We start from the raw sequence: 12,383 nt of genomic DNA, 5'->3' as shown, positions 1-12,383 counted from the left end.
GGTTGTCATGAGGAAGCACTTAAAAAAAATTTTTTTATTGCCATATAACTTACATATAGCAAAGCATAAAAATCTTAAGCGCCCAGCTCACTGAATTTTTATGTATGTATACACTTGAGTAACTACTAACCCAGATCAAGATACCAAGCATTACCAGCTCCCAAAAGGTTCCACGAAGAAGCACTTTTAAGACTAACTTTAGACATGGATATTATTGTCTCTAACTCAAGAAGTCAACACCCCAGCCAAGTATGTGGAGCTTCTTAACACTTGGGGACAAGAATTGACAAACCAAATTTACACATAAAGGATATTTACTCTTCACATCGTGGCTAGGGGCTCTGGGAATCTCTAATCTGAAGGAGCATGGAGGGCCCTTGTCTACAAACCCTCAGGCACTGAGGAGTTGGGGGGCAATTGAAGATGAGACTGGAATTCGTTTTGAGACCATCTGTTCTGTTACTGTGAACTGCTGGGGCTTTATATCCTGGGGTGGCATGTTCATTTCCAGGTTAGGGCGAGCCCACTGGAGAAAGGTCTGAGAACCTCTCCCGGGGGATGGGAATCTGAGTGGATGCCTGTAAGGCTGAGTTCTAAGCTTTGGGGTGCCTTATTTCAATGTCTGCCCTGAATCCAAGTCTGGTTTGGAGTGTAGAGGAAATTCCCCAGAGGGATGTTTGGCCAGGAGACAAATGAGGCACCCTATTTTCTGAAGAGTGATACCTCAATGCCTGACCAATGAAACTGGTGCACATTACAAACAACGCAAAAGAATTTACAGCAAAATGCGAATTCTCCACCCAACCCTCTGACCCCCAGTTCTCCCCAGAGGAAGCCACTGTTACTGATGACTTGTTTATCCTTCCAGCCCTTATGTACACATCCCCCTGTTTAAACCACACTGGTAGCCCTCACTATACACTCTGCCGTGGCCTTGGATTTTTTTCCTCAATAACTGCCCAAGACAATCCTCCATGCTGAGTGTATTGCTTCAGAAAGTTATGTTCAGGCCTGATGACTCAGCCCAGCTGAAATTCCAGCGACCCTTGTGTGGCCTGGCGCTGGAGAAGGGCTGCTATAGCCTGGGTTCTAGACCTGAACCTACCTCTAACAGGCTTGGCAACCTTCAAAACAGTCAGCTAACTTGGTTGCACCATCATTACCAGCAATCCTACACCCCAGCTTGGGCGACCAGAACCATGCTGGGGGAAATAATCAAGGCCCTGATCATGCCTTTGGAACTACAACCATTCTCTGGAGTCAAGGGAAATTGGAAGTGCCTCTTGGAATTTTTAAGTATTCTGTCTAGTAGCTATAAAAACTGTGGTCGGGTCATTAGCCCACCCTGGGTGTCTGCCCCCGATCCTATTTCCTGAGTCCTCTTTGGAGCTGGATGTGATGGCCCTCGTCCTGGCCCCCACCCAGGCCTGGGCAGAGGCGGGAAGGCACAGTGGGGGCCTCAGCCCCAGACCTTGGACCCCGCAGCGTCCGCCAGGAGACGTCGGAGGAAACGCATTTACCACCTGGGCGACCTTGACTGCAGCCGATTAAAGTTTAATCCGAGGTGTGTACTCAGTCTTGCCATGTTATTTAAACACATCAAAGGTCATAAAAAGATTCCAATGGCTTGAGCGGGTCGACGCGGGCCGCAGGGAGCCAGCGTTTGATTCTGGTGGCTTTCCAGAGCCAGGATTTGGAGCGAGGGGCGGGGAGGGGCCATAAGAATGAGAGAAAAAGGTTTGCTTTCCCAGTGGAAAGCCAGACTTCAGAAAGCGGCAGGGGAAACCGAGTCTCGGCGCCGGGAGCAGACAGCGCCCTTCAATTCCGATTAACTGGGAAGACATCTAGTGGGAAGAGGTCGCAACTGCAGCGGCGCCGTGCGAGGATCCCGTGCCTCTGCCTACTGCGACCTTGACTGCAGCCGATTTGGACTGATGTGGGAGGGCCTAAAAAAGAAGACTCTCTTTCCCTGGCCGCCCCTTCGGAGCACGCGACTGTCTGGAAGATCCCAGGGATGGGACCGGGATCCCACTCAGGCGCTATTTCCACCTCGGAGAGGAAAGGTCCAGCTCTCGTTGGCTTTCCTCTCTCCAGGTTGGGGTCCTAGTCAGTCAACTGAGGGCACGCAGGGCTCAGGACCCCCGGGTTCCCGTCCAACTTTTGTGGGGCTCCTGGATCCAGAGTATGAAATCCTGGAGCGACCGTATGTGGGTTCTCCTCGAGGGTCTTGAGTGACTCTGGGGACCGACAGTTCGTCTCAGAATCCGCGTGAGGCCGGAGGCCCCAAGGCCATCCCACCCAGCTGTAGGTTTTGACCTCTCACCACCTGCGGGCTGTCGTCGGCCAGGAGCATTGCAGAACTGTAGGAGCCCAGCTTCCCAGGACGCGCAAGCGATATTTTCACTGCGTCTCTGTCATGGGGCCGTCAAACCTTGCCCTGTCTGCTTCCTCTTGCATAGACTGTCTAATTTCTATTGAGGACTGGGCATCTCTTTGGACCCTGCAGGAATGAGTGCCACGTATGGAGTTCTGTCTGCTGCCCCAGCACCTCTTCTTAACCTGAAAGGCAGATAGAAAGGCAGGTTCCTGCCAGCCTCCCCATCTGCCTCAGAAATACCAATTGCAGCTTCTCTATTGGCTGCTTTTACTTGTTTAAAGCGGAGTCTTCTTCTTCCGGCCCCACCGGCCACTTTGACTGGGTCTAAGTTCTCCCCTCTTGTTCCATTTATTGTGGCATTATATCATCTGAGGAGAGTCAGGGAGGAAGAGAAGCACCAGCATGCCGTCTGATAATACAGAAGGCCAAGAGATATATATTCACCACATTTCAGTGTGTGAACCCCAAGACTTCGTTGAGCCATAACTGGGTCCCCCAGCAGTCCGCTAACAGACTTTCCAGGCCCCCTGGAGTGGGAACCGCAGAGAACAGTGATGACTGCTGAGAGCTGCCCTCTGTATGTGGACCGCTGGGCTTACATCAGTCCAAGGCTGTCAGAAGTGGCCTCCTCCTTCCTCCTTTTGCCAATCAAATTGCTTTCTCCACATTTACCCATACTCTAGGGCTCGGGGCCTCCCAGATTCTCAAGGAACCTTGTTCTTTGGCTTTGTGTTATCCTTCCTGCCCACCCCCATTGAAAAAAAACCTGCAAATAACGGAAACCGTAGATGAGACCATTCTAGGCAAATGTCTTGAAACTCTTCACCAAGATGTTAGTCAACCAGGTCACACACTGAAGTGCATCCCCAAGGGAGTATAAGAGTTATAGCTCCTTCTGCCCTCCCCTCTTCATCACCTCTGAGCTTTTCCCTCAGGTAGGGAGACTCCTTTAGGTTTTATGAATCCAATACAGACCACTGGAGCACCAGTGGGTGGGGACTGGAAAGAAGGACTGCAGCTGGGTTAACCAGCTTTAATTTCAGGGAATGAAAAACTGAGTCTTGGATACTGGGGCAAAGCACCTGGGATGCAAGGGCCTGGAGTAGTCCGGGTCCCATGCGAGCTCCAAGGGCTGATGTGTGTGCTTGGAGCAGAGCTGACCTCTCTGACCTCGCTGCACTGACACATGACCCAGAAAGCCCCCTCCCAGCTCACCTGGTTAAGCCAGAACTGGACCCGGTGACTGGATCCTGCAGCCCCAGCCAGTCCCTCTCTGCTCTGCTCCCAGCTCAGGCCCATGAGGACATCTATTCCTTGGGGTGACAAACGAGTCTACTTGCTCTCAGTGACATCAAATTACTTTGCACCAGCCAAGGGTCCCATGACCTGACATAACCTGACATTAGGTCCTAGAAATGTAAATAAATATGGCCTTTTTAAAAGTGGCTGAGAGCACATAATTGCTAGCAGGCTCGAGGGGTTGTCCCAAGTCTGGCTCATGACCTATGCTGAGGCAGCTGATACCAGCCAGAATTCCTGGCTTGGGCTCTCTGTGGGCAGAATTTCATACCTACATTTAATTCAGGACCCCAATCCATCTCTCAAAGCCCAGATTATTTTTGTGCAGTCTAAGAAATGATAGGGAGGCTTGCAGCCTGCCCGTCTCCCCACCAGCGGGGGCCCCCAGCCAGGCTTCTTCAGAGAACAGGCTTCCACAGAGAACTGGTGTCTGCAGAGCTTTAAAAACACAGTCCTGCATTGGACTGCTGTGGCTAGACTTTTTGTTAGGAATTGTGCTTTCCTCGCTTCTTAACTTTTGCCTTCCCATCTCTCCCTACCTCTTTGTCTCCCAGCTTTTCTGCACTTTTCTCTTCCTCTCTCCCTCTTCCTCCAAATCTTCTCACTTCTGCAGTCCCCACACTGACCCTGACCAGAACCCTAACCCCATGGTGAACTCCATTCTTGAGTTAGGAGACCAGGAACCCTTGAAAGAGCTGCTATGCCCACAGCCCCAGTAGGGATCGATCTTGCTGATGCCCCACAGGCTGCAGGGGAGGGACTCATGGCCAGCATCTCCAGGGGCTTCTGCTGGGCACAGTTGGAGTTGTTAGAGAGTTACATAAAATCTGTGCACATAATTCCTCCTCTTGTTTAATTTACACATCCCTTTTGAGTTTTGCCAAATCATTCTTTCTGAACACAGTGAACAGTTATATTATCAGCATAAAAGAATCCCAGAGTGAAAGCATCCCAGATATTTAACAACTCCTCAAAAAAAGGTAATTAAGGAACCACAAACAATCCAAATGCAAAATAACCCAACACAGAAAGGACAAACAATATCCACTCAGACAAGTGGGATTATAATTTAAGGAGCTGGCTGGTGTAGGACTCATCAAATTCAATGGTTTCTTATTTTTCATTTTTGCCTCTTAGCTGTCTAATGTCTCCAAGGTTTTTAGTTAAATCATCCTTCAGAGTTTGCTGGGAAGGGTTATGCTCATTGCCAATTAGACCGCTCAATTAAAACAAAACAAAACAAACCACAACACCTTTATTCTTTTTAAAAAATCTTTTACTGCTGAGATTTTTAAGAATACATGGAGTTGCATTTCTTCTTGAAAACTGTGGTTGCTGAAATGAGATACCAAACCAGTATAAACGTTCCCTTCCTAGCTTAATCATTAGAAATCTCTTTTTGGTTTCTACCAAGGGAGGAGGTGTGTTGAAACGGGAAATAGTCACTCGTCCAATAATAAAGGAATATATGTCAATTTCAGACACAGAAAGAACCAAGGCATGGTTTTCCTCTTCCCATAAAATCCTGATGCAGTCGCAGAAATCTTCCATTAAAAGATGACACATTCGTGGAAAAGGGTAACATGAGTTCCCGCATACATATGTATTTTTTATAAAGAACAGACATATAAAATTTCGGGCAAGATGCACCCACACCCCAAATCCCTTTTTTGTCCAGATTTCTCTTGGGTGGACCCTCAAGTTCTTTTTAGATCGTAATCAGAACAATTCAAGTTCAAACACACTGACCCCTCACCCTCAGACACAGGAAGGATTCCTTTTTATTGAGCCATTTTGCTCAACCTTGAAATTTATCCTCAAAATCCCATATTGGGAATGGAATGATGCAGTTTGGGCTTTACTTTCAAATATTCCAGGAAAAAAAAAGTGGAAGCGGATGATGAAACATGAAAGACAAAATGATAATAGCGGTTGAAACTAAGAGTTGAGTATACAAGGGCTTGTTATGCTTTTGTGTGTGTTTGGAAAATTCCATAATAAAAAGACTTTTTAAAATGATGTGTTTGGCAAAGGTGGAAAAGTTATTCCTGCCAGGGGGCTCAAATAAAAACGTAGTCCGTTGGGTAGCACCTGGAATTACCCATTTAATCTTCGTTTTCCAAGAACGGAAAACGACCTTGCTCCCTTTTCATTTCTCCGGAATCAGCCGGCCATCCCCATGCTTTCTTTCCGGCAAGCTCTCTTTCCCAACCCATAAACTGAGCATCCAAACCCGAGGTTGGGGGCTGTTTAATGGAGCTTCCGTACTCAGCTCCCCTGACCAGAGTGTAAATACCCATAAAAACTAATATCAAAAGTTTTTATTGAACTGCTTCGTTTCCTTGAGGATTGGGCCGAGCGGGGCTGGAGCAGCGGGGCAAAGAAGCGGCGGCTGCGCCATGAGCGGCGTCGGTCCTGCTGATCGACTCAGCGCGGGTCCCCAGAGCCAGCCAGAGTTTCTGGGGAGAGCACCCCAACCAGGTAAATGCCAGTCCGGGGCTCGCCTTCCACTGGGGACAGGTGTATTTACAAAGCCACCGGGGAGGGAATAGTAAGTAGTCGGAAAAAAAATCAGAACAGGATAGGGATAGGCAGACGCCAACCACCCCGAAGTAGGTCACAAGGCTGGTCCAACAGGGTGAAATATTTTTCCTCAGGATTTGATATGATGCCTGTATTTCACCCACATGACGATAGACGTCTGCGTTCACTGTGTGTGTGTGTGTGTGTGCATCTGATGTGTGAATCTGTGTGTGCATATCAAGACATACATTGTTATGCTTACAGCACGTAACGTGCCCGTAAATGATCACGCCTCTGCGTTCTCCGAGTTCCCCTTTCTCGTGGCTGCGCTGGTGAGTTTCCTTCCCTCAGTTGCTCTACTCATCAGAGTTCTCAACCCTGGTCAGGACGGGGGAGTCTGCAGGCTTCTGAGGAGAGACGGACCCACGCGGGCCCAGGCCGCTGGCCTCCTGGTTGCCTGCACCGGTTTTTCCGCGAGAATGCCGGGGCTCCAAGGGGGCCAGGCTGACGTCCAAACCCCCTATTTCCTTCAAACACTCGAATGTCTTCAGTGTATTTGTTGACATAATGAATCCACAGCCCCGCGCTGGTTTCCTGTTTTGTTGTGAGCGTGAGCATTAAGCTGGGATGGGGGCGGAGGCCGGCGGGTGGGACTCCTTTTGGGCAGTGGCAGGGACAGAGAGCAGCCGCGACACAGTTCTCTCTCCCTTTTCACGTCGCAACCGCCCGGAATTCCTCGGGCCGTCCTGAGCTCTCCCAGCGCCCTGGCCGGCCGGTTGACGGGGAGCTCACTCCCGGGGCGGCAGGGGCCCCCGCAGTGCAAAGGATGGGTACACCCGCGGGGCCGCTGAGGACTTCGAGAAGGCGTTTCCTCCTTCCGGCTGAGCGTTGCTCCGAGTTCCCTCTGCTTCGAACGTATGCCCCTGTCCTTTAAGCGAAGGCTGAGTTTCCAGGTTCAGTCAAGAGGAGAGCTGCGGCGGCGCCATCGGGGCAGGCGGCACTCCCCTCGCCATCATCAGCGCCACTGGCGGTATCACCCAGGCCTCCCAGAGCCCGAAGGCAGCCGGTCTCAGGCAGGAACGCGCCCCTCACTCCATGTTTGCGCCAACCCTAGGAAGTCTGGGGGCCGCGCCGCCTGGCACTGTGCAGGGGCCGGGGGCTGGGTGTTGCGCCTCCAGCGAGCCTAGGATCAGGGGCTGGTTGCTCAAAACGAGAGAGGGGGCGCCCCTCTCCTTGCTCACGGACTTTCTAGGGGAAACACTGCAGGCCAGTGCTGGAACCGGGGCCCTCCCTGGCCTTGCGCCGTCCTTTCTGAGAGGTAGTGCACTGCTGGCCTTGAAGGCCTGGTACGGAACGAACCCACCAGGCAACGGGAGAGCTGCTCCTTCAAAAATTTGTTCTCAAAATCCACCAGCTTAGGGAATCTGAAAGGCAGACGGGGTTTTCCCGGGTCTTCCTGGACCTTGCATTTCCTCCCACTTTCATCATGTTAGCAGTTAGCCGCCACAGTGCCAAGTGACTTCCCACAGTCCAAAACTGTCCCTACAGCCTTGGGCTTTTTGCTGCCTCATTAATGCTTCAAATGCACACAAATCTACAACAAAGGTTTGAGCAGGTGACTCAGGAGGTGCCATTTCTCTGCCTACTGGCCAGCTTCGGCCCAGGTTTCTTCAGAATCTACCCTTTCTCCTCAAGAAAAAGAGTACAGTGTCTGCCCTCGTGGGGACAGAGGTGGGGAAACTCGCAAAGTCCACCATGAACAGAGCAGCCCCCCAATGTCTCTTTCCCAAACGGTCTGATCAACTGCAAATTCGAAGGTGCTATTCTGTTTGGGTGTTTTTCTCTTTCTCTCTTTCCCTCTTAGTTAGCCTCAGCTTCTCAGCCACTTTTTCCTCTCTGAATCTTTCTTCCTTTGCCATTATCTCTGCGCTCCCACCCCTCCTGTGGTGGGAGAGAGAGGGTTAAGATGTTCTGCAAATGCCGCTTGTAAAGCTGCTTGGATACATTAGAAACACATGAATATCCTGAAATACAAAGTGTTTTTAAAACCAACCGAGGAATGTTTATCCTAATGCTGGATGGATGCAGAGAAATAGTGACAGGGAGCAGTGCTGACAGCCTCCTCCGAGTTAAAGTGAGAGCAGGTAAATTTCATTTGCTAGTGAAAATCAAACTCGATTAAAACCTGCTTTCCCTTTGTCCTTTTCTCTTCCAATCCTGGGAGCCCAGGGCTCCATGGCACAGCCTGGCAATGAGTCCTCTGCCCAAAAATACCCCAGCCAAGGTCCTTTTCTTCAGCGGGAGGTTCCAGGATAGCCAAAGCCCTGCAGGACACCCCAGACTGCCCTAGGAGGTAAGAAGCCATAGCGGCCAAGGGTATGGCAGCTCCTGGAATAAAGGCCAAGCCACTGCTGCCCTCCAATCTTGCCCACGCTGCCTGCTCAGGGCTCCTGGGGGCAATCAGGGAATACCAGGCACAGCCCATCTCCACGAGTGCTGCCTTCTTGCTCAGCGGGCCACTGCCACCCACAGATTCCAATGGGTACCCTGGCCTCCCCTGCGTAGACCACAAAGGGCCTGAGAATAAAACTACTGTTGCCAGGATCCAAGCTGATAGTGCCTCCCAGCAATCCCATAGGAATTCCTGAGCCTGGTAGACAAAAAAGCAGAGGGATCACTCAGAGGGTCAGACCCAACTAGCTGGGCAGGCAAGTGAGTCCTGACCCTGCCGTTGAGAAAGGAGAAAGAGCACTGGGAGAATCTGTGCTTGCTTCCCAGAGCACACTCCAGTTCTTCACTGCCCTCCAACCTTTCCTTTTCCCACAACAAGCCGGTTTGGTGGCTGCCTGGAGAGCTAAGAGGCTAAGAAAGGATATTGGGAACCATTAATGAATCTCTTATGTCCCTCGGCAATAGACAAGAAGGGGAGAGAGGAAGACTTTCTTGCTTCAAAGTGAGTAGAAATTTTAGAAACTGAGTCCCAAAATTATTCACGGAGCTCATTCAAACTCTCTAAACCATCCCCACTGGTTGGTGGCTACAACTCAATGTCTAACAAGACCTGAAGACTTTTAAAGACAGTAAAGGCTCGCCAGGACGCCATTGACTTGCCTGGTAGAAAAATCATTTAATATTTATCAAGATCCAAGACAAGAAGGAAACAAGCAGGCTGCCTCCTTCTAAGTAATCATGTCTCGAGAGTTTTTAAAAGTTGATAGGGAGATATGGGGAACTAAGAAAACATGTGGCTAACTTGTTCACTAAAGATACACCACAAAGCTCAATAAATAATTCGGGCCTGAAGCCCTTCCTTGGCGGGGCCGCCAAGTTTAGGGAGCAAAGCCTAATTCGAGATGCAACCCAAAGCCTTCCCCCAGCACCGCCCCTTCCAGACAAACCTGCTTGTGGCTCCTCAGCAGACAAGATGAAATCTTGTCTCACCATTTTTGGTGAGGAGGCACCCTGTCGACTTTGGCAGTCTGTGGAGCTGGGGCCCTTCCTCTGCATGCAGGGCTCGGTCTCCGGTGAAGTGGGGAGCTGGAGGGAGGAATGTGGAGCTGGCCTTGGCCGCTGTGTGCACCAGCAGCTGCGCCATGGCCAGAGGTGAGCTGGCACAGGCGCCGGCTGGTGGGGGCTCCCCGAGCTGTGTTTTCGTTTTTCCGGGTCTGGCTGGAAAACAGAAAAGGCTCAAAGCCCGGGCCAAGAGCAGGGCGGAGGCAGAGAAGAAGAGTCTGTAAACACCGCCCCAAAAACTCCACGAAGGCAGCAAAAAATGCTGGGTAACCAAACGGAGCCAGAAACAGGAATTCCAAAGGAAAAAGGAGTCAAGAACGAGGGGAGGTGGGCGGTGGGCCTTTCGCAGCTGCCTGGGTCTCCAGGCTTGCATGGCAGTTCTCACGCTGGCTAGACTGCAACTTTCAACTTGACCTTGGCCTCCAGCCGCGTCTGACCCGTATGTAAAACAGGCTTCGAGTCCTCAGGAACTGGGGTCTCGAGCACTACCCTGTCTCTTTGTCACCGTGAGTTTTACAATGCCACTTGGAAGAAGGAAGGGGGGTGAACGGGCCGGAAAGGAACACAAAAATCAAATCTCTACAGAGGCTGGTTCCTTAGTCTGCAAATGGCCAGTCAGGGAGGAGGTAAACTGGGAGCAAATCAATATTTACCCGGATCTACTAAAAAGGCAGGAGGGAAAGGGCACACTGGGTATGCATATGATGGTGGTTGGGGGGGTCATAGAAGGTTTTATTTGGCAACACTTACATTGGTCCGGGCAAACCCACGAACAGGACAGATAAAAACTGGAGCCCAGCCTCATTGGTCCCGACCCTGCAGGAAGACCAGGAGCCTTAGAGAGTAGACGGCATAGGGGGTAGGGGCTGGGGATATTTGCAATGCGCTGAGCTTAGGGCTAAGTCTGCAAGCTGGGACCAGAGGGCAGGTCCAAGCCTGGATGCTCACTAGTCCACTTAGGGTAGAAGGGAGTCCAGAGCTCTCCCCAACCCTGATGTTTCTGTGGAGTGCACCCACTTTCACTTTGAGTGCCTACTCCCCTTCTAGGCATCCGACCAGCTCACAGCCTCCACAACTAGAAATGCAAGCATGTGGCCCCAAAGTGACAGGACCCCCCTCACCAAAACATGGCGGCTGCTTGGCTCTTCCAGCACCAACAACCCACCGTGCTCTCAGGAAAGGGTCGCATTTCCCAGGCACAGAGGAAAGGCGTCTCAGGCTGGTTCTTGGAGGGAAGAGGACGGGGCACCCTCTGCAGGCTGGAGACAGGGCTCTTCCCAATCCTACTTGGGAAGAAGACATGAAGTGGCCCCAAAGAGCTCCTTTCTCCTGTCCCAAAATGGAGTGAAATAGGGAGTGTCCGGGTGCCCAGAGAGTCAGCTCCTGCCCAGGCTCTATGAAGCCCCGTTAGGCCCCAGAAGGGGGGCTCAGAGTCCCAGCCGGCACCCAGCTGGGGCCTGTCCCTCTTAAACTCCTTCCAGGACAAACCAGAGCAGCAGGAGATGTGGGAGCACCGGAGAACGATGTGCACAGATCCCTCTCTCCATCTCAAAGTCTAGAGGAGGAAGGGTTGTTACTGGGGCAGAGTGAGGAACAGTCTGTATAAATAAGTGTGAGTGTATGATCAAGGTACACTTCAGTGTGTGTGTGCGTGTGTCAGCGTGGGTGTGGTGATGGGTCATTCTGAGCCTACGGGCCTAAGTACGGTCTATGAAACACTGTGGACAGGGAAGGGGAGGGAGCTCCTAACTGCAGTCCAAGCTTTCTAGTGCAACGTCCTGGGATCCATGAACCAGGCGCATCAGCAAATGCCCCGCCACTGTTCCCCTGGAAAGAGCCAAATCGCGACGCTGTCGAACCCGAAAGAGCTAGTGTCCGTGCTGGGGTCTCTCTGCAGAAAGACGAGCGAATACCTGGAAAGAAAACATTGCCGGAGGCCCCAAGAAATACCCGGCCTGGACTACGCCTAGCTACTATCCCATCCCCAGCCCCTCGCAGATTTACCTGACCTGTGCCCACCGCCTCAGGTCGCAACCCAACAGCGCGCCCCAGTCCCCTCCCCGCCTTACGTTGCTCTGGGCCTCACTGGCATAGGAGAAGGGAAGGAGAGCTGCGAGGAGGCCGCCCTTCCCTCCATACCCCACCCGCCCGGTCCTCCGCCCCCACCCGCCCGGTCCCCCGCCTCTCCCCTGGGTGAATGGTGCGCGGCGGCGCGGCGGCGCGGCGGCGCGGCGGGCGCTGGCGCTGGGGACGGCGCGGGCGGCGGCGGGGACAGCGGGTGCACAGCGCGGAGCCCGGGTTGGAGCCGCCCGCTTTGCATACGCCGTGGGCGGAGCGGGGGGGGGCCGGGCCAATGGGCGGCCGCCTGGCGCGACCCCGCGGGGCGCGATCCGCCCCCCTCGCTCGGGCCCCGGCCCCGCGCCGCGCGCTCTTCACTTCTTGGGGGCTTTTTAAAACAGCGCCACTGGGGTCTTCTCCATGCGGCTCGGGCTATGACAGCCTCCGTGCTCCTCCACCCCCGCTGGATCGAGCCCACCGTCATGTTTCTCTACGACAACGGCGGCGGCCTGGTGGCCGACGAGCTCAACAAGAACATGGAAGGGGCGGCGGCGGCGGCGGCAGCGGCGGCGGCGGCCGCGGCGGCCGGGGCCGGGGGCGGGGGCTTCCCCCA

General features: G+C 52.7%; 1 protein-coding gene across 1 annotated transcript in view; it reads left to right on the top strand.

Annotated features, from left to right (window-relative positions):
* Positions 1-12,204: 12,204 nt before the first annotated feature.
* HOXA13 (homeobox A13) overlaps positions 12,205-12,383 on the top strand; it is a 2,046-nt gene continuing 1,867 nt past the window's right edge. The window contains exon 1 of the mRNA XM_046668933.1: positions 12,205-12,373. Coding sequence (XP_046524889.1) covers positions 12,205-12,373 — 169 coding nt within the window. The remainder of the gene's footprint in view (positions 12,374-12,383) is intronic.

Source organism: Equus quagga, chromosome 8 (genome assembly GCF_021613505.1).
Source record: "Equus quagga isolate Etosha38 chromosome 8, UCLA_HA_Equagga_1.0, whole genome shotgun sequence".
NCBI lineage: Eukaryota > Metazoa > Chordata > Mammalia > Perissodactyla > Equidae > Equus > Equus quagga.
This window is presented reverse-complemented; position numbering and strand designations above follow the sequence as displayed.